Source organism: Canis lupus, chromosome 5, assembly GCF_003254725.2.
Source record: "Canis lupus dingo isolate Sandy chromosome 5, ASM325472v2, whole genome shotgun sequence".
In the NCBI taxonomy this organism is placed as follows: domain Eukaryota; kingdom Metazoa; phylum Chordata; class Mammalia; order Carnivora; family Canidae; genus Canis; species Canis lupus.
Window position 1 is genome coordinate 8693320 of NC_064247.1, and position 21667 is coordinate 8714986.

The 21667-nt window shown below is 43.9% G+C and overlaps 2 protein-coding genes and 1 long non-coding RNA gene across 5 annotated transcripts; 1 reads left to right on the forward strand and 2 right to left on the reverse strand.

Moving 5' to 3' along the window:
- Positions 1–3923: 3923 nt before the first annotated feature.
- Positions 3924–21064, reverse strand: PATE1 (prostate and testis expressed 1). Its single transcript, XM_025465017.3, has 7 exons — positions 20847–21064; positions 20009–20044; positions 19297–19332; positions 18906–19022; positions 8941–8991; positions 8171–8368; positions 3924–5597 (listed from the first exon to the last, which is right to left on the reverse strand). Exons 1-6 carry the CDS (start codon positions 20941–20943, stop codon positions 8175–8177), a joined length of 531 nt encoding a protein of 176 aa, XP_025320802.1. The 5' UTR covers positions 20944–21064; the 3' UTR covers positions 3924–5597; positions 8171–8174.
- Positions 10642–12725, forward strand: LOC112671106 (prostate and testis expressed protein 13-like). 2 transcript variants are annotated; one of them, XM_025465029.1, is made up of 4 exons: positions 10642–10776; positions 10909–10932; positions 11299–11442; positions 11757–12725. In XM_025465029.1, exons 1-4 carry the CDS (start codon positions 10713–10715, stop codon positions 11957–11959), a joined length of 435 nt encoding a protein of 144 aa, XP_025320814.1. In that variant the 5' UTR covers positions 10642–10712; the 3' UTR covers positions 11960–12725. The 2 variants fall into 2 exon arrangements, with proteins under 2 accessions (XP_025320814.1, XP_025320811.1); XM_025465026.2 differs by having other exon boundaries at positions 10655–10776; positions 10909–10937.
- Positions 18099–18888, reverse strand: LOC118349937 (uncharacterized). 2 transcript variants are annotated; one of them, XR_003143405.3, is made up of 3 exons: positions 18648–18888; positions 18283–18478; positions 18099–18191 (listed from the first exon to the last, which is right to left on the reverse strand). It is a non-coding gene; the product is annotated as an uncharacterized LOC118349937 (long non-coding RNA). The 2 variants fall into 2 exon arrangements; XR_003143404.3 differs by having other exon boundaries at positions 18283–18462; positions 18648–18887.
- Positions 21065–21667: the final 603 nt, after the last annotated feature.

Below are 21667 nucleotides of genomic sequence, written 5' to 3' on the forward strand. Positions count from 1 at the left end.
TTTTAGTGTTCCTTTTTTTTTTTTTTTTTTTTTTTTTTTGAGTTTCCATATAATTTATTTCTGCTCTTTTTTTATTTCCTTCCTTTACTGGCTTTTGGCTTCATTTGTTCTTCTTTTTCTAGTTCCTTTATGTATAAAGTTAGGTTGTTAAGGAGATTTTTTTTTTTTTTTTTGCTTCTTGAGATAGGCTTGTATTACTTTATACTTCCTTCTTAGGACTCACTTTTGCTGCATTCTAAAGGTTTCATTTTCATTTATGTCCATGTGTTTTAAAATTTCTTTTTTGATTTCATGGTTGACCCATTCATTGTTTAGTAGCATGTTTAACTTCCATGTATTTGTAGTCCTCCCACATTTTTTCTTGTGGTTCACTTCTAGTTTCATACTGTCATGGTCAGAAAAGGGGCATGGTATGACTTCAGTCTTTTGATGTTTGTTGAGGCCTATTTCATGACCTAATATATGATCTATTCTGGAGAATGTTCCATGTGCACTTAAAAAGAATGTGTATTCTCCTGTTTCAGGATGGAACATTCTGAATACATCTGTTAAGTCTAACTGGTCCAGTGTGTATTCAAAGCCATTGTTTCCTTGTTTATTTTCTGTTTAGATGATCTGTCCATTGATGTAAGTGGGGTGTTAAAGTTCCCTACTATTATTGTATTATTATTAATCAGTTGCTTTTTGTTTGTTATATTTGGGTGCTCCCATGTTGCGTGCATAAATATTTATAAATGTTACATCCTCTTGTTGGATTTTCCCCTGTATGTATGATTATATAGTGTCCTTCTTTGTCTCTTGTTACCATGTTTGGTTTTTTTTTTTTTTTAATTTATTAATGATAGTCACAGAGAGAGAGAGAGAGGCAGAGACATAGGCAGAGGGAGAAGCAGGCTCCATGCACCGGGAGCCCGACGTGGGATTCGATCCCGGGTCTCCAGGATCGCGCCCGGGGCCAAATGCAGGCGCCAAACCGCTGTGCCACCCAGGGATCCCTCATGTTTGTTTTATAGTCTAGTTTGTCTGATATAAGTATTACTACTCAGGCTTCCTTTCGACATACATTTGCATGATAAATATCCTCCAACCCATCACTTTCAAACTGCAGGTGTCTGAAGGTCTCAAATGAGTCTCCTGGAGGCAGCATATGGATGGGTCTTGTTTTTTTTATCCACGCTCTATCTTTGGATTGGAATGTTTAGTCCATTTGCATTCAAAGTAATTATTGATATATTTGTACTTACTGTCATTTTGTTACTTTGTATATACTTATTTCTGGAGATTTTCTCTGGTCCTTTCTTTTCTTTGTCACTTTTGGTCTCTCCTTTCCACTTAAGAAGTCTCTTTTAATATTTCTTGCAGGACTGGTTTAGTGGTCATGAGCTCCTTTAGTTTTTGTTTGTCTGGGAAACTCTTTATCTCTCCTTCTATTCTAAATGATAGTCTTGTTGGATGAAATATTCTTGGCTGCAGATTTTTCCCATTCAGCACTTTGATTATATCATGGTACTCACTTCTGGCTTGTCAGATTTCTTTTTTTTTTTTTTGGCTTGTCAGATTTCTATTGAGAAATCTTGAGCTATCCTTATGGGTTTTCCTTGTGAATTAAGGACTTCTTTTGTCTTGTTGCTTTTAAGATTTTTTTGTTATCATTATATCTTGCAAATTTAGTTACAGTACAACTTAGTGTTGGCCTGCTTTTGTTGATTTTGATTGGAGTGCTCTGTCCCTCCTGGATCTGGATGTCTGTTTTCTTCCCCATATTAGGGAAGTTCTCAGCTATTATTTCTTCAAGGAAATAATCTGGTCCCTTTTCTCTCTTCTTCTTCTGGGATTATTATAATATGAATGTTATTACATTTGATGGAGTCACCAAGTTCCCCAAGTCTATTCTCTCTTTTTTTTTTTTTTTAATTTATTTTATGATAGTCACACAGAGAGAGAGAGAGAGAGGCAGAGACACAGGCAGAGGGAGAAGCAGGCTACATGCATCGGGAGCCCGACATGGGATTCGATCCCAGGTCTCCAGGATCGTGCCCTGGGCCAAAGGCAGGCGCCAAACCGCTGCGCCACCCAGGGATCCCTATTCTCATGTTGCAGAATTCTTTTCCTCTTTTGCTCAGTTTCAGTACTTTCCATTACTTTGTCTTCCTGGTCATTAATTAATTCCTCTGCTCTTTCAGTCTGCTCTTCCTTGCATCAGGCTCATTTCCAATCTCATTTGTTGTGCTTTTCATCTCTGATAGATTCTTTTTAAACTCCTTTGTCTTTATGGTTAGAGTCTCACTGATATCTTCTATTCTTTTGTCAAACCTAGTGAGTATCCATATGGATGTCGCTTTAATTTCTCCATCAGGCATATTACTTGTATCTGTTTTGCTTATATCTCTGGCCATGACCTTACCTTGTTCTTTCATTTAAGATAAATTCCTCCATCTTCACAAATTTGTTTAAGTCTCTCCCTTCTTCTCTATGTAAGGAAAGTCAATTATGTCTCCTGGTTTTTCTTCCTTTGAACTTTTCTCTCCTTTTAGTTGTAGAGTTTGTTCTGTCAGTCTTCAGGTTGATTTCTGGGGTATTTTAAATGATTTGATACCTATCTAGTTGTGTTTGTGGGACAAAGCTAGCCTAAGGTTTTCCTACTTGATCACCATCTTCTTCTCTCCCCTCCCCAAATCCTCATCCCTATTATTCTTAATTGGCATACAAAGAATACTTTGTGTCTTGTAGCCTGTAATTTGGTCAAGTTCTGCATTGATCCTCAGAGGAATCTTTGATGTCAACACCTCACCAAGTGCCCTCAGGTGCCTACAATGCCAAGCTTTCGTTCCATTCTATGCACATAGTTATTTGAAGCTTCTTCCAACATTGACATTTTTGTGAGAAGAGTTTCCCAGGTGGCTAGTCTCCCACAGGGGTACAGTATCCACTGCAGGAGGAGGTGCAGGAGTCTGAGCCTTAGACTCTGAGCATCCCCTCACTCCCCAGCCCCAGCGGTTCTCACTAGCTTCCTCTCCATAGGATGGCCTCCCTCCCAGCTAGCCATCTTTGTGGCATTTTAACTTGACCCATTCCTCTCTCTCTTTCCCTAGCTACATGGTAGCCTTGAAAACCAGCAGGCTTTTGACCATGGTAGATGTGGAAATCATCAGCCTAGCAGATACGCTGGGGAGAAAAATGAGCTTGAAGCTGCCCCCACAACCCCCATTTCCAGAGATTTGTCACTATTCAGCATATATGAATACTCTCTGAAAAAGCCCCATTTACAGAGCTTGTCTTTAATTGACCTTGTCTTTGACCTGATTCAGATCGTGGTCTATGGGAAAGTTTTTATCCTCAGAACATTTGTGGAAAGCAATATGTGACAAGTGTTGACATTGCAAATACCTGAGACAGTGATATCTATTTAGGCAAAATAAGTGAAGGGCCAAAAACCTTAAAAGAGAAAGCTGGAGAATGAGTTGTCTATACAGGCCTTTGAAAAGCTCCAATATATTCCTGAGAATATGGAAAGATGCACACACGTGCAGAGCTGTGCACATATCCAAGAAAGGCCTGCGAAGATCTTAATCTCTAACCTTTGGCTAAGCTTGGGAATCTATGGGAGCAGGAAGTAAAGGCTAAGGCAGAGTTTTAAACTGTCAGAGCATTAAAGGCAAATCTCAACATACACAGATAGCCCTTCTACAAAGGACAGGAGCCTTACTGGTTGACAGCATTCAAGGAAATTTTTGTTGAGTTATTTCTGACCACAAAAGGAAGTGAGGAGTGATACCAGTGACCACACATGACAAAGAATACACACTTTACAGAATTAATCCAGGAAAGTCACCAACCAACATAACAAGAGTAAGAAAAGGAACAACAACAAGCACAAATAAAACACCACCACCAAATATCACTGGCGGTATTTATTTCCCAAGTTGCCACTTTATGTTTTTTAAAATGTTCAGTTTTCAACAAAAGAAAATATGAGACATACAAAGGAATAGCATGACTTATACACAGGGGAAAGCTTATGTTGGACTGACTCCACAAAAAGCTTTAAGTCAGCTATGACAAATATCTTCAAAAAAGATAAAGGAAACCATGTCTAAAAAAAAAAAAAATAAGGGAAAGTAGCTTACAGTATCTCTCCAAACACAGACTATAAATAAACAGAAATCATGTGAAACAATCAAATATAAATTCTACAATGAAAAACTACAATAACTGATACTTGTTGAACCCACTTGAAGGATTGAACAAAAGATTTGAGCTAATTGAGGAAAGAATGAGTGAACTTAAAACAGGTCAAGATCCCCTAGTCTGAGAACTAGGAAGAAAAGAATGGAGAAAAATGAATAAAACCTCAGAGACCTGTGAGACACCATCAAGTGCACCAACACAATGGGAGCCTCAGAAGAAGAGAAGTGGAAAAAAGAGCAGAAAGAATATTTGAAGGAATCAAGAGCCACAAATATGCAAATTTGATGAAAAATTTTAATCTACATATCCAAGAAGATAAATGAATTCCAGGTAAGATAAACTCAAATAGAACCACCCATGCACAAAGTAAAACTGTTGAAAACCAAAGACCAAAACATATTGGAAACAGTAAGAGAAGCTCTGAAACTCCTAAAAACTCTTGTTTTTCATGCTTCATGGCATCCACCTTGGGCAGCACACCTTGTTTGATTGCCTGTCTCAAGATTTTTAGCCAAAATCCTGAGAACTTCACTGGTACCACTGGGTTTCAAGCAGGAAATAAGAAATTTTAGTAAAAAATTCAATAGGTATGTATAAAGAGTCTAATTATATAGATTTGTGCAAGAAATAAGGAAACTATCAGGCTAGTTCAGGAATTGAGGAAGCATTTGGATTGTCAGCATCCCTAATTCACAGGAACTGGGGAAGAAGGATGTTGCTGGACATGCAAAGAGAGTATTCATTCAGCAGAGACTTTTTGTTGGGGCAGAGTTAGCCTGAGGCCGTGTTTTCAAGCAGGAACCTGGAGACTAAGGACTGTGACCTCACACTACTGAGATCCTATTCCATCCCACTGAGCTGCAGAAGCTTCCCACTGGCCACGCTCAAACAAAGCCCAGGGGCTTTGGGGCCATATATCATACGGGTCAGACAGCAGGTAGAAAAGGGGGAGAATTGATCTGGAAGAGGTAAATGGCAGAAAATTAGCACCCCCACCCCTTTTATCTCTCAGCATTCATTCCCTTTCACCTGGGTGGAAGCTTTACATTTGCAGCACAGGGGGTACAAAAATTCCTATTGTAACCTCATCCTTGGGAGGTGATAGCAATTCAACCATACTACTACCACCACCCGTGACATAGCCACTGCCAGGGCTCTTTCTAGTGGGGTCCAAGGGAGATCATTGAAATGATGAAGCAATATGAAGTAGTTGCCACAACCCCCACTTGTGTAACGGAGAAGGTCGGTCATCACAGCTGCATTCCCACACTTGTATTTCCTGTTCTCTCACTTCTGTTGGCATCTCAGCTGCACAGGCTTCCTGACCTGGTGTCATACTCCAGCTCACATTCTTGCAAGATCTGAATCCTTGGTGGTTTTGTCTTTATTGTCCTTCCTACTCAACGAGACTATTGAGCAAGGGAATAATTAAAGATCTTCAAATTTTGTTTTTCAAAGAAACCTATCTAGACATTTAACTTGAGCTTCCTGAAAAGGTCTCTGTGTGTTCTCTGGATGTTTTCCCAGACTGTGACCACCCAGAATTAGAGAGTAGGGACCAGTCTCGCCCAGCCTCAACATCACAGCTCAGTGAACATCTGTGCTTTTTACCCACTAAGGAAAATCAGACACTCTGGCCTGAACCTGAGCCTCCACCTTCAAAGTCTATTCTGGAAGAAACAATTCTTATGCCCGCTTCAACACACAAGCCAAATCTCAGCCTTTGTGGCAGTTAACCTTTATCAGGACACTCCTGTATCTACCCTCCCGTCAGACTTTCCCTCATCCCGTGCCAGAAGTGTACCGGCAGGTCCTAGTTGGCTGTTAGCTATGGACAGATGACCTTCTTGAGACTGGCTCATGCTGGTTGAACTTTCTGGCATCTATCCTGGCTAAGAGGCCTGGGCTCCTAGGGAAAGCTAAAAATACAAAGTGTTTCATGTTCTTAGTTCTTATCTCAGCCCTGTCATACAGCTTTCTATTCTGGTAGCCCTGGCCAGCATCCACCTGGTTGACTCCTAGCCTGGGAAAACAGAGAAAATGGATCTCTTATTGTCATGTTTGGGGTGTCAGCCCCCATTCTGCCCAATGCACGTTCAGAGTGAATTCAAATGAAGTTAAAGTGGAAGTTCTCAGTCTCCTGAGCCTCACAGGTGGGTATTTATGTGAAGATGAGAACAGGGCGAAGTTAAAGCTAGGGGGCAGTATAACTTCCAGTCCCTCGCTTCTACCCTGATTTGTGCAAGTCCCAGCCGCCTATAGAGGGAAGCACATCTACAGTGCCTGCAGTTCTGGAAATTGGTCAAGAACGGCTGTTTGGGGGTGGCTTCCAGGAGCCTTCCATCCTGCACACATCACTCTGAAATTTTGGGGGCAATGACCGGAGCAAGGGCTGGAAGGCAGTGGGCTAGGGTCATGGAACAGGGCTGCAGGGGATGGCCTCACCACAGAGCCCTCTCTGCCTTCGAGACTGACATCCTGATGACTCCACCTAGGAAAAGCCTTAGGAAAGGGGGTCACACAGAAAGCTTTAGGAGGAGTCCTGGTGAAGAAGTCCATTGTTACTCCTGACCTCCCCACAATAGATCCCCGTCAACTATGTTAGGTGAGTTAAGATCCTAAGCAGGGCATGTAGTAGGAGGTGAACCAAGGAGAAGGCGTGACCCAGAGCCCATGAATGACCCCAAATTCCTTTTCCTTGCTTCTGTCACTGGTCTAACATGATCCCTGACCAGACAGCCAAGAGAACACAGCTCAGGAGCTCCCTCTGCCTCTGTGTTGTGGTGAAGCTTCAGTTCAGTCCTGTTTCTTAGGCATAAAATAAAGACATGGGGCTCTGTTGCTTCGAAACCCAACTCACTTACCCATTTGGGAAAATGGTACCTTCTAGGCTGCCCAAAGCTAGAAACTCCGGAGGACAGTTAGAGGAGGGAAGGGGAGGCCAGTTCAGGAGGTTGATTTGGGTTGAGCATGGGAGAGAGGGGCAAGGATTTCTGGGGTGAGACCCTGGCATGCAGGGCAGCATTCTGGGGTGGGTCCAGCCACTAGAGGGAGCATGGTCCGAGGCAGGCCTAGGTGGCCTTGAGGCAAGGGGAGCTAATCAGCCAGACCCCATGTCCCCTGCAGCCTTGGCAGTGAGGCAGGTGTGCTGGCGCATGCAGAAGAAATGTGACTGGACATCCTTCACACACTTCCTTTATCCTGCATGAAGTCCTGTAACAAAGCGAGTCTCCCTCCTCTCACTGACTCACCTGGGACCAGATGATCCCACCCTCAGGTGTGCGCCCTGCTGAGCAGGGCCAAGGGAAGTGCTTCTCTGAGGTTGGCAGAAATGGTTGAAGGGGATATTGCCGAATGCAGGGAACTTTCTTTGGGTTGGTTGGGGGAAAGGGTCCGTTTTAATTTTCTTTGTCCCTACATCCCCTGCCCTTTCACTGTCCTCCTGCTGGGGCAAGGTGAGCCCAACATTGGGCTGACTACAAAGGGGCCAAATGTGGCCTCAAGTCCATGGCCTTCTCCTCCATCTGTCCAGATAGGGCGTGGGTACAGGTGGGGCCTCTGGGCAGGGCAGGAGCAGGACAGCATGTCCTACAACCTCCCACCGAGGAAGGGGCAGCAGGGTGGAAAGGCTTTGAGTAGGAGCCAGGAGAGGAGGGGAGAAGGTGCACATTCTCAGCCCCAACAGGGGGAAGAGCTGGGACCCTGGTTCCAGGAGCTCAGATATGGAGGCCTTTCCCTCTCTGTCTGCTGGAGGGAGAGGTGGCCGCAGGGGTCCAAGCTGTGTCTGGGGCTCACACCAAGACCCTCAGGTGAGAGGTGTTGCAAGGCTAAGCTGCTGGCTGGGTCTGGCTGAGTCTGGAAGCTGCAGGGGACCAGCTGCTGCAACTCCTGCCATTTCTGGGGCCCACATCCTAGGAGGGGAAGCCAGGGACGGCGACAAAGGCACCATCTCCACAATAACAAACCACAACCTCACACATACCATGTCAGCTATGACAGCTCTTATGAACATGAACCTGTAGTATCTGTACAGAAGCATTCTTATATGGAAGAATGCCAGAATGTTCACTTTTCCTCACACTTGGAAGCACAAAGGGAGTTTTATGTACTTCTTGGTAGTTTGGTGTATTTCCACAATTTCTGTTGCTTCTAATCCGAGTATAATGTTGTTCAAAGTTGCCTGGAAGAGCACAGGAGAAAGACATGTTGCACAAATTTGGGATTCACTGCAGATTTTAATCCCTGGGGGCCCAGATCATGGTGGAGGAGCATCTTGCCAGCCAGAACATGGGGTCTTGTGCTTCAAGCATTATTGGATTCTCCTGGCTCAGACCCTCCGGACTTCATCCATGGATTTGTGTCCGTGTCTCACTTGGTCCAAATGCAAGACTCACAGATGTAGTCCCTGTGGCAATTACTTACCAGACAGAGGCTCATAAGTCTTAGATCCAGGATGCCTGGGTGGCTCAGCGGTTGAGCATCTTCCTTTGGGTCAGGGTGGGATCCTGGAGTCCTGGGATCCAGTCCCAGGGAGCCTGCTTCTCCCTCTGCCTATATCTCTGCCTCTCTCTGTGTCTCTCTCATGAATAAATAAATAAATAAAATCTTAAAAAAAAAATAAGTCTTAGATCCTAGCTTGGCTTGCAGGACACCCTACTTTCAGTGGGAGTTAGTTTGTGAATGTTGTCTCTACCAGGTAGAGAATCTATTTCTTTTTTCTTTTTTTTTAAATGGAGACACCCGTTTTCTTACCTGTTCCTCCTCCTTCTCTCCTCACTGTCATCTCCAGCTCTGGAAATCCTCCTCCAGATTGGAAAGAGAAAGAAACAGCCCAATGAATCAAACAGATATGCTTGTTCCCTAGGGAAAAATACTTCCTAAGTGCCTTTGGGCTTCAACTGGAAGATGAGGTCAATTATTTCTGACCTATGTGGTTGCTCAGAAAATCCAGAGAAATAAAGTGCATAACATGCCCAAAGAATGTTTGACACCAAGTAGGGTCTTACCACCCATTACCCATCCTTGAATTTCTCTCGTCCTAACAACCATATCTGCTATACCTCTGACAGTCCTTGTTTCCATCTGTGAGGTCCCAGAGGCACAGAGAAGTGAGTAACTTGTCAAAGGTCTCATGGCAGGTAGGTACACATTTGGGCTTGTATCCCAGATATGCAGGAGAAGATTATTTAGGAATCACACTTGGAGTAGCCTGTGACTGGCTCTGGGAATGAGCCCACTCAGAGAAATGGACCCCACACTCACTCTTTCCCCAGGACAAGGGAATCTGCCATTATTGATGCCTGTCTTCTCTGTGGTGACCACCAACTGCAAGGTAGACAAGGAATGTCATCCTGAGAACTTGGAATTAGGGGCTCTCCATATGGGGGCACCGTTCCCTCGTGCCTCCCAGGTTAACCATACCAGCAATGCATTCATGAATGCATCATGCATTCAAAGATGCAGCAAGGCATCTTTCTAGGTGCTGAGGGGGAAGAAGTGAACACAACACAGGAAAATCTTGCATTCATGGCACTTTCGTCCTTGAGAGGTGAAAGAGACAAGATACATAAATAAGGAAAAAGCCTTAGAATGTCCAACTGGGTTTAGCACGTGGGAGAAAACAGGAAAGGGGTGGGGCAAGCATGGAACGGGAAATTTGTACCTATATACAAATATTTCTCATTTACATATGTGTCCATTCCCAAGGCTCACTGATGACACTTAGTGACACTTGGTATATGACACAGGGAGGCACAACTGTGTGGCACCATCTGGAGGGAGAGGGAAAGGCAGAGAACCAATGGGAAAACTCTTTTCCATGCTGTCCTGCTCCTTTTCCCCCTGACACTCCATTTCTAGTGACTAATCCCCATCACCCCCAGTGTAAGTCTCTCCCACTGTAATCATCTGGTCTTTGTCTCCCTTGGACAAATGAATGAATACAATTTAAGGGAAAGAGATCATCTTTACCTTCTCGTCCCTCCCCTTCTTGAGCTGTCCCATCCATCTTGCAGAGGGGTGGGACACTGGGCAGTCAGACCACATCTGGAGTATCAGACTCTGGTCCTAATGAGCCACCTTGCCCCTGGAGGTCACACTGAGGCAAGTGTCCAGGATGATTATGGTGCCTGAAAGGGACTGAGCAACTCCCTCACAGATGCTCAATGACCCCAGCTTTGTCAGGTGTGAAAGGCTGTCCTGTGGGTGTGGGGTTATACACGCTGCATGTAGGCCAACAACCAAAACTACAAGTGAAGTGATGAGATATTAGGGAGAGAGATTCTATACCAACATTAATTAGTACCTTATTCTGGATCTAATAAAATGAGACAGGGTGTCTGGATGGAGTGAGTCCCAAGTATCTGGAGGAATGCAAACACAGACAGGATGTACCCTCTCCTCTGAACATTGTAGAGAGGATTCAGGTGGCTTGATCTGAAATTGTGATTCTGTGATCTAATGGGAGGCCTGAGGGCAGGTGATGGGAATAAATAAAGCTGGAACCTCCCACGGGACTCTCAGGAATGGTCCTCAGACTGTTGCAGTTGCTTCTGCTGGGCATATTAACATTGGTCTTCATGAAAGAAGGTAAAGCCTGGAGAGGGAGGCAGTGATGGGTAATGAGGAGGTATATGGGGAGGAGGGTGAGGTGGTTTCTGAACATGACTTTTTGGGAGGCTGAAAATGGCTTAAAGAGGATTTTTCTTTTTCTTTTCACAGAGGAGATCCCTTCACAATCAAAATGTATGGTGAAGTTGGTTTTCAGTTTTTGGATAAATAATGCCACAATGAAAGGGGACGTTCCTGATTATTTTCAAACATTGTTTCTCTACCCTCCCTGACTATATTCCACTGTCCTCACTCACTGCTCTTGTGTCTTTGTTCTTCCCTGAGCATTGAGTGAAGGGGAGGGGGAGCTGGAATCCTTGGCATCATAGCTGTTATCTACTCAAGGGAGTAAGGACCCCTGGAAGAAGTTGGGAAGGGTGTCAGCTTCCTTCTTGTGAGGTCTGCACCTCACCAGTGTAAATGTTGACAGGTGGGGCAGGCTTCTGAAGCAGAATTACCTTCCCTAGAGTTCTGCTTTAAATCTTTCCTCTGTTTTTCTAGGGATTCGATTTTGCCATGAATGTAACTCCTTTGATGGATTCCAGTGCCGTGTTCCCATGAAACACTGCTGGAAGTTTAATATATTCTCAAAAAACAACAGGAGTTGTACCACAGAGCACTATTACTATTATCATCGAGTTACAGGTAAGTGGAGATTAGAGAGAGACACAAGACATTAACAGTGGTGCCCACCTTCCCTGGAATCAAGATGTGGAGGGAAACTGGGACCGTGAGAGAGGCTGAGGAAAGTGGAATTCTCCATACATCCACCTGAGGTGGAGTCTGTGTCCCTAGAGGTCTTTGCCTGGTCCTGTCTAGAGAGACCTCAATGAGATACAAGCACAACTTCAGGATTCATTCCCGTCCACGGAAAACCAATGAGATTCTGGAGAGACGTCATTGCTGAGAAGATGATGATTAAGCAAGGTGATCACACTTGCTTTTTTCTCTCTCTTTAGGGAGATACTTTTATCATTATACACGACTGTCTTGTAAAGTTTGTGAAGAGGGAATGGTCCAAGTATTCCATGACTTACTGAAAGAGACGCATTGCTGCACTGATAAACCCTTGTGTAATACCGGACATGATATTGCGGAAAAGTCAGTGCTGTATGGAGAAGATAAATATACCTCTATTCATGATGATATCCCAGAAAATTAAGCTAATTATTAATCAACTTAAGCTTTCTCCCAGTAATCCTTGCCCCTCCCCTACACCAGGGCAATCTCATCGTACATTATCTCAAAACCTAGACCTTCCTCTCCTCTCTATCCTAGTAGATATAACCATGGAAGCTCTGTATTTCCTGTCTCAGTGTTTTCATTAAGAGGAAAATGGGAACACTCATCTCTGCCTTCTGCTAGGATACTTGATACTGCTTGGCAATCTGTAACTGTCCTTAGATTCTGATGCTAAACCTAGAGTACAACTTCTGGCAAAGGGAAAAAAATATTTTCTAGTAGAGCTCCTGAGTGGGGAATCAAGAGAAAGCAGACTGGACAGAAATAGGGACAAGGACTCATAAGAGGTTTTAGGAGAAATATTTGGGAGGAGGATAGAAGAGGTAATTGGTGGAAGGCAGAAAGGGCTCGTATTAAGCAAGGGTTTGAGGAAGTAAATGTGAAGTTGGAAAACTCTAACTCCTGAAAAAAGAAAAGTCAATGAACTAGACAAGAGGGTCTTTGTGCCTGCCATCATTTTGGGGGAAACTGTACCAACCACAGCTACTCCTGATCACATAGCCCTGAGCTACTGTGTCTCTCATGATCTTATTTTGCTTTCATGGCAAAAGCCAAGTACATCAGGATAAGCACTGGCCTCGTTGTTGGCCAACAAGTCTGTCTTCTGGCATATGAGGAATACTCTACCGTCCAGTTCTGAAAAATATTAAATATTACCTTGCGTTCAATAAACTCATTGATAAAAAGTTGAATGTTTTTCATCCATTGGTACAACCCTATAATGGATTATGTCAAGGAGAGATAAGAATTTCAAACTCCACTGTAGCATTCTAACAAAAATAGTAAGCTATGAAATGACAAAAATGAATCCTTAAGTTGCTGTTCACTCACTTTAGGTTAAACTTTTCTTTTACCGTGTTTGCCTTCTTATGTGTTAGAATCTACAGAAATTATTATACTTAGTTTTTAGCTGTATAATTATATATACATATTTAATATTACCCCAGGTTTAATAGTATCCCTCCTGATCCAGGCTTATAATAGATTATTGCTTTCTATCACATTGTATTTGCATAGATATAATAAAATACAAATGAATTTTGAAATATTTGCAATATATGTTTGCTCGGCTTTGCCCCAAATTGTGTCATGCTAGCAAAGGCATTACACTTTAGCATCTTGAGAAGTAGAAAATATGAAAATATGGTAGATATTAATTAGTTTATATGGATAGAATGGAGATGTTGGCAGTAGGTTCCAACAATGAAGTGATTCATGGGGGAATTACTGTGATGTATGGTTAGTACCTAGAATGGTCCCAAACAAATCAAAATTGGAAACTTCAGATTAGGGAAGATAAATAATATAGATGGTGAAGAAGGTAACCAGTAGCAGGAAGAGTAGCAAATAGACACTGAGTGATACAAACACATTTTTATAGCTAAATTTGAAGTGAAACTTCATAAACCATTGTGGCAAAGTCCCCAGAGCTTCATCATACCCAGACTGGCCATCCAGGTCAAATCTTTCGGAATCTGTATTATTATGTCCCCCATCATTTCCATGAGATTCTAACTCCCATATTGCCGCCATTTACAATAACAACACCTCTTAGTTTTCTTGCCCAAGTGGACTACATCTCTGTTATTCACATTTTCAGGGGGGAAAGAAGTAGAGGAAACAATGAGGGAAGACAGACCCTGAACATGAGCCCTAGTTCTAGATTCAGGTCCAGAACACTCTTTCAGGCCAAAGATTCCTTACTTGGTAGTAGACCTAAACTGGAAAAACTGATCAAAGGAAGACAAACCAATTGTATGGACCTAGAAATCTGGAGGATTATTAATATTAGGAAAACAGGGTTTCTTTCTATAAATGTGTGTAAGATCACAGAAACCTAATAGAAATATGTTCATTATTGACAACTTCTCAGAAAACCACACATCAAAACTTCTACTCATGAATTTTATACAAGTCATGGTTGGTCTGAAATATCAGGAGGCTGGTTCCAGAATCTCATCTAGAGATATTATATGCTTTATATAGAGATATTATTTGATCTCATGTTGTTTTTATGGGTGGAGCTCTAAAACAACTACTGAATATTTCAAAATACACCCATAAGTATTCAACACCTATGTATGGATTGCTTGATTTATGCTGAGAGGTGCTGCTAACGGTGACAAAGAACAACGGAAGACACAAACATTATTTGTACTTTTTCAGCACTTTGGGTGCATATTTGTTTATAGTTCTATCACAGATTGATGAGGGCAAGAAAACCTGCCCACTGGCTCTCAGGCAGAGGAAAGAGCCTCAGGAAGCACATTGTAAGCCACAAATGGGAAAAGGCTATGAGTCTGGAGGCTAAAGGTGCCTGCCTTAAACTTCTTGGGTTGATTTTATTTTATTATTTTTTAAAGATTTTATTTATTTATTCATGAGAGACACAGAGAGAGGCAGAGACACAGGCACTGGGAGAAGCAGGCTCCCTCTGGGGAGCCCGATGCGGGACTCGATCCCAGTACCCCGAGATTACGACCTGACCCAAAGGCAGATGCTCAACCACGAGCCACCCAGGTGCTCCCTTGGGTTGATTTTAAATCTTTGCTTAGGACCATCAAGGTAGGACTGTGGTCTTTAGATGGGACAAGTTAGAGACAGCAACATGGTTTAGGAACCTCCACAAGTCCTCTTTTCAATGAGGCAGAAGAACTAGGATCCTGCAAAAGCAGGGTCTGCTAGGGCTGGTTAAGCCCTCAAAGATCTCAGAAACGTGGAAATATGCCACTAAAATTCCTTCCACAAACATAGAGTGCCATTCTAAGGAAGAAAGGAACAGTCTGTAAAAATGAAATTGAGCAGGAATAATGACTAACGTTGTAAGAGAATGTTCGAATCCTGGTGGGAGAGGACATGACAGGTAGCAAGTCTTGGAAATCACTATAGAGGCTGAAATAGAGAGATGAAAAATCTTAACTATTTCCCTGTCAATGCCTTCAAGAGATGAAGCTAGGAAAGCTCCCCTAGCCCACCTCCAGCCACACAACATAAAATCTCCTGGAAAAATACAGTTAATTTAAACATGTATGACATAAAAGATCTGCTAATAAACCCCATAACATAATGTTATGAGATGAGTGCTGGACACCATACTTACAGAAACAAAGGATACCAGAAAAATGTGGATTCAAAACGAATAAAAACTCAATCTGATGTTTCAAAGTAAACTAACAGAAATGAGGGAAACAACAGAAACTATGAAAAAGCAGCATAGAAAAAAACTTTTTAAAGATTTATTTATTTATGAGAGAGAGAGAGAGAGAATCTCCAATAGACTCCTTGCTTGAGATCATGACCTGAGCTGAAATCAAGAGTCCAACACTTTACTGACTGAGCCAATCAGGCGTCCCAGGAAAAACAAAACAAAACAAAACACTTTTTAAATGTTCAGCTTCCAGGATGCCTGGGTGGCTCAGCGGTTGAGCATCTGCCTTTGGCTCAGGGCGTGATCCCAAAGTCCTGGGATGGAGTCCCACATCGGGCTCCCTGCATGGAGCCTGCTTCTCCCTCTGCCTGCATTTCTGCCTCTCTCTCTGTGTCTCTCATGAATAAATAAATAAAATCTTTAAAATAAAATAAATGTTCAGCTTCCTTCCTTCTAAGAATTCAGTCTAAAAGCCTGAATTTAGGCTGAGCAAGGTAGGTCTCCATGAAGGGGTTTACTGGGTATAGATAGACTCAAAAGAGGATACTGGCAGCCCAGGTGGGCGAGGACAACATCCATGTACTTTGGTGCAGATTGTCAGAGTCTGCTATGGTGAAGAGGGTGTCCCTGAAGAGTGATAGGGTGGTAGATGTGGGGAAACATAGGTAGTTGGTGAATGAGTACGGTGTCACTCGGTCCAGCTTTGGTCATTAGAGTCCAAGCTGTGTGAGGAGAGCAACTTATGTAATGGACGGCAGTGGCAGACTGGTAAAGAGCATTTAGATTTAAGTGGGGTGCATAGTGACTCCAAAAAAAGGATTTGGTACCTGAAAGTTGCAAGGAGGGCATCTGCATGTGGAGATAACACTGGTGGTAACCTGTGGTGGAATGCTGGAGCCCAAGGGGGTCAGGTGGTAACAACGGGAGTTCAGTATTGTAGAAAGGGGAATAACAACATAAGAAATGTATTGAGGATACTAGGAGCCCAGTGTCTCAGTATTATAGAAAGGATTTATAAATATGGAAAAAGAAAAAAACTAGAATAAATTCTAGGTGGAAGTGTGCATGTGGGGGGGTATGTATGCACGCATGCACACACTTACACGTGTACATACACACGTGTGTTCTTCAGTGTTGGCCATAGAGAAGACCTAAGAGTAGTGACACTCCAGTAACAATGTGCATACCTGGTATGCAGATTTTTTTTTTAAGATTTTATTTATTTATTCATGAGAGACACAGAGAGAGAGGCAGAGGCACAAGCAGAGGGAGAAGCAAGCTCCGTGCAGGGAGCCTGATGTGGGTGGGACTCCATCCAGGGTCTCCAGGATCACGCCCTGGTCTGAAGGCGGTGCTAAACTGCTGAGCCACCCGGGCTGCCCCAGATTTTGGTTTCTAAATAACTTTCCCACTGAGAAGAAGCAGGGCTTCCTAGAGCGAAAATGCAAAATGAGCCTGGAACATTTGACTGTGGCAGATATAAGGAAATGTTCAAAGAATGACAAAGGATATTGAAAGGACACAGGTTCAAGCTTATGCACAATAGTAACAAATTATAATCAGTCAAACAAAATAGGAAAATGTGTTTATATTTAACTAATGAAATAAATAGGCCTCATCCTACCAGTTTGTTAGGTGAGCATGCTCATTCCCACTCCTACTTTTCCCAGGATGCTAGAACTATACAGAGTGGAAAGCCTGAGCATGTGTGAGGTAGGGACAGCTCTGTACAGAGGTTACTGGTGAGATGTCCAGTGGGCAGACTCACATGACTTGCTCAGATCCCACCAATTTCAGCTTTTTCCATGCCATGCTAGACATGCAGGGATATCTGTGTGGCTGCCTCTGGCCCCATCTCCTTGGAAGTATCCTGCAGCTCTTCTGCATCTAGCGGTCCATGCCTTCCTGTGAGGTTGCCAGGGAAGCAGGGTGCAAGTTACTATCTCGAGACCCCATAGATTCCCTCTCCTTTTCTTCTCTGACTCCCAACCCCCAAAAGAGAGTCTCATTCCTGAAAGGCAGAAAAGCTTTCTCTCTTCAGAATTTCTAATGCAAATTCCTTTCTATGTTCTACCCTTCTCCTCACTCTGGGAATAGCATTCATGAACAGAATTCAAGAAGACCCCAGTAGCTAGGGTGTTTTTTGACTTTGCTACTTCCCTCCCTGAGGCCAAAGTTTTGTGCTATGATGGGAGTGTGATAAGAAGGATAATACTGAGAGAGAGAAACATTTAAAAAGAAGGAAAAGAGGGAGGGAGGGAGGGATGGAGGGAGAGAGGGAGGGAAAGAAACAAAGAAACAAAGACAGACAGAAAGAAAATATCCTGCCACAGAAAGAAGTGGAAAATCCAGGAAAAGAAGTGACCTATTCTTGTCTTCATCTTTTTTTTTTTTTTTTTTTTTTTTTTTTTTTGAGAGAGGAAACACATGAGGGAGTGCAGGTCAGGGGAAGAGAGAGAGAGAGAATCTTAAGCAGACTCCATGCCGAGCACGGAGCCCGAGGCGGGCCTCAATCTCACAACCCTGAGATCCTGACCTGAGCCAGAATCAAGACTTGGACACCCAACCAACTGAACCACCCAAGAACCTCTTGTCTTCTTTATCTGAAGCAACTTAGCTATGCGGTGAAAACACTAGTTTTGTAATAATCTTCAGGAGACATTGGTCTTACTCTCAAAGAATTGGTTGCCCCCACCGCCACCTGCTCCCCACCACCAGGGACCAAGATGGAAAATTTAGAAAAGGAGATGGCTTTTTCTTACACACGCAGAAGGCAGAACCATGTGTTTGCGATTTTTAGGAAATCATTGGGAAGAGGCTGAGGCAACAGTGTCATCCGGAGATGAGAGCCCCCAAAAGACGAACAGTCTCTATAGAGATTCATTGCATAAGTCATAGCCTCTGCAGCATCTGAACTTCACCAAGTAGATACTCCATTTTATTTTGTCCACATTAGCACACTTTTCCAGGCAGCCCATGAATGTTAACCACAGAGTCCCATCTTCTGCAGAAGGAAGAAGGAAGGAGAAACAGGTTAGCAAAGAAGCTTGTGCAAAGAAACTACTTTCCAGCCCATACCAGCAGACAAGAACAACCTTGTGCGTCGTTCAAGTCTGTTATTCCAGTGTGAAGAACTGCAAATGCTGCAAGGTGAGGGTTTCCCAGAAGAAGAGCAGTGGTGGAACGGTTGGAAAAACTTCTTGGGGGTGAGGAGGTGATGAGAGCAGCAATGGAGGGATTTCCAAAGCTGGCTGTCTCAGTAGAGAATCTTCACACTGGTTTAAATGAGGGCTATATATACCAAGGGTTCACTTGGCACGAATGGTAGGAAAATAGCGAGGGCCATTTACCCAGTGTCTATGGCTGGCACTGGCCCCTCTATCTCCACAGTTTAAAACCAGCCCCAGGGAAAGCCAGGCAGGGACAGACAAGGAGCTGCCTTCCCCACTCCAACAGGCACCTGTTCTCCACTGGCCATATTGTGCTCCCCTCTCTCCTCTCCATCCAGTCTCCCTGCTTTCCACAGGCTTCTCAAAATACTAGCTCCATAGCTCCAGATCCCCACCCCTTGGTGACCACGTCTATTTCTCATTATGACCTATGTCAGGGGTCAAGAGATCAGTCATCCCAGGGCTCCCTGGGGCAAAAGAAGGTCCCTGTTTTTTCCTGTAGCTCATATGTCCTAGGCAGCTTCCCCCACCCCCATCCCACAACTTACTCTTGAAAATCCTCCCGGTCATGCAAACCTCATTTTCTGTCGCGATGCAAAATCCTCTCCCTCTGGAACACTTCTCTCCTGGAAACTGGAGGTGGCACATCCTACACTGAATGATTTCTGTCATTGGGGCCAGGAAATCAGGAAGAGAAGTTAGATCTCACACTGCCAGGAGAAAACCTGTCCCCCCTTTCAGCTCTGAGGTTGGCTTGGCTTTACCAGAGACCCATTAAGTGTGGGCATCTGCCTCTATTAAGAGAGGCTAAGCCACGAGAGGGACTGGAGTTTATGGTCTCCGGAGTTCAGGTTGGAAAAATGGGAGGGGAAAGAAATGTGGAGGGACAGGGATAGAACTAAATCAAGAATGAGATAATCAGGTCTTCTTCATACTCACTGGGATAATATTCTTCATTGATGAATAGTTCATGGACTGCACTGGCAAAGAGAAACAAAACCAGTCTGCAATTTTGTCTGAAATTCAGCCCTGCAGAGCCCCCTGTGATGCTTGTAATGCATAGGGTCCAGCCTATGCTCTTCACTTGTTGCCACTCTAGGCTCCTTCTGTCCTTCCAAAGCCTCGGCATCTGTCTCCTGGCATCTGTGCACCCCCGCTTCCTTTCATTTCCCTTCGCCTCCGTGGGGCCTCTCTAATACCCTCCCCATCCCTAGAGGGTATAGTACAGACCAGGGGAGAAATAGAAATGCACCGTCCCCTCTTCATTCCCTTCTTTGTAATGACCTATGTGACTTTCTTATCTACCTGCTCCTGGAAACTGACAATGGGGAAAAGCATCTGAAATTCATGAAGTTGCCACCTTGTAGGTTTGGCCAACTAGGGCTGGTAAAGTCTATCTTCCACTCTCTCCTTTTCCTTTTGTTTGCCCTTTTTTACACTCACCCTCGGTCTTGTCAACTGCTGTTCATGTTATTTTGTCAAACTTCAAATCAGCTCCCAGCCCAGCCCATCCTACTGTAAGAGGTTGCTGAGTGGTGAAATTCAAGGTCCATCTCTGGGTTGCTTTCAATACCCAAAGCCCACTTTGCCCAGCTCATATCCTCCCTCCTCCCATCTTCCCGCTCCCACACCATGATCTAGTTCTACTCACTCAAGCGTTTGCTGTTTTCCAGGGACCCAGACAGTACTGTTGAGGAAAAAGATACATGTTCTGCAGACCTCATTTCACAAACCTCGCCTCACAGCTTCTATGAAAATCTTCTCATTCCCTTTTAATGCACCTATTTCCTCCTATAAGAGGGAGACTTGAGCTTCTGGTGAAGGTGCCAGGGATGTGATGCATGAAGTGGGTGAAAGGCAAGGTATTATAATGATCATGTGGCTCGCATAAGGGGACCTCTGTCATGGGAGTTCTGACCCATTCCCATATCCTGGATACACCTCATCAACTGTCAACCCTAGGGACTCACTTCTAATGCAGCCAAGCAGGATGGGGAGTCCCAAAAGCAGGATCTTGTCCATTTTGAAAAGAGAAAGGAGCAGGTTAGGGCGGGAAGCTGCCAGATGCCTATTTATACCTCTGCCAGGCTGGGCTTCCCCAGGAAGAGCTAGGGGTGGGTACGCTGCAGAAGTGCTTGAAAAGTATACTCTGCTCCTAGGGAAACCAGTGACTCTGTAGTTTCTCTTTTCTAGAAAACTGGTGAGAAGAGGCACTAGCTAGGTAAACCCTGGTCCTGATTTATTCAGGATGGTTGATGCCATGTTCTATGGCTTTTTTTTTTTTTTCATGACACCACACTGTGGGAGAGTACAAGGATAAGTCCGACAGCTAGGTGGGTAGGATTCAAAGTCATCTATGCCAAGGTGCTCATTAAAGCTGAGAGAGTATATGAGCACGAATAATTGCAATGCAGGAAGGACACCGAGCATAGACCCTTAAAAAGGCATACCTACAGGGAGTAAAGGAGAGAGGCGGAGGTTAGACTCACTGACAGGATTCTCAGGAGGGACCAGTGTGACATTGTCAATCATCCTGGAACAAGGCAAACCCTGGATATGAGAGCTGAGGAGGAAGCTGCTTCCCATTCCTAGAGTTTCCCAGAGGTTGAGGCAGATTTTGTTAGGAGGTCTGAGATTACTCTTGGAGCAAGGTAAGCTGTCCTTCCCACCTGGTGTCAGGCCGGGTATCAGGGGAGGGGGTGACCTCAACTCAGAAGAACTAGATATTCAGTCAGAGAGGTGGCTGGAGGTACAAGTCCCACAGAGGGGGTTGAGCTGGTGGATCTTAAGAACAGCCACATCTAGTATCTCCTTCTAGGTTTCTTTCTGGTAGTTTCCTTTGGTTATTCCTATACCTTTAATGGGTAGGAATGGAAGTTGCAACCTCGTCTCTGCTGTTACTGCAAGGACCTGAGGGAAAGGTCTGCACCCCGTGCTTAGGGCGAAGCCATGTGGGGAGAGAAACAGCAACTGGAAGGAAGCAGATTGCAATGGGGCATAATTTAGGGCTTCAGCAGCAAAGTGGGGTCTTGGTCTAAGCCAGATGTTGGCTGAATACGTAAGGGGTGAGAGTGATGTGTGGGGGAGATTTTCTCCATGATATATTTATTGGAGGTGATTATTTCACAGCAAAAGAGAAAACTGGTATCTCCATACAGGGAAGAAGGAGGCAGAGAAGTATAACCAGTTAACAGCTTACCCAGGGCACTCAGGAGCCTGGTGAAGCTTTGAAATAATACCATTAAGTACTTATGTGTTACACACACACACACACACACACACACACACACACATACGTCACTGATTTTTG

Coding starts and splice junctions, on each gene's coding strand:
- PATE1 (XM_025465017.3), bottom strand. CDS start 20,943: ATGGGAAGCAGCTTCCTCCTCAGCTCTCATATCCAGGGTTTGCCTTGT. Junction 20,045..20,846: donor CCCTCCTGAGAATCCTGTCA/GTGAGTCTAACC, acceptor TTTCCTCAACAG/TACTGTCTGGGTCCCTGGAA. Junction 19,023..19,296: donor CAATGAAGAATATTATCCCA/GTGAGTATGAAG, acceptor CCCCAATGACAG/AAATCATTCAGTGTAGGATG.
- LOC112671106 (XM_025465026.2), top strand. CDS start 10,670: ATGGGAATAAATAAAGCTGGAACCTCCCACGGGACTCTCAGGAATGGT. Junction 10,777..10,908: donor ATTGGTCTTCATGAAAGAAG/GTAAAGCCTGGA, acceptor TTCTTTTCACAG/AGGAGATCCCTTCACAATCA. Junction 11,443..11,756: donor CTATTATCATCGAGTTACAG/GTAAGTGGAGAT, acceptor CTCTCTCTTTAG/GGAGATACTTTTATCATTAT.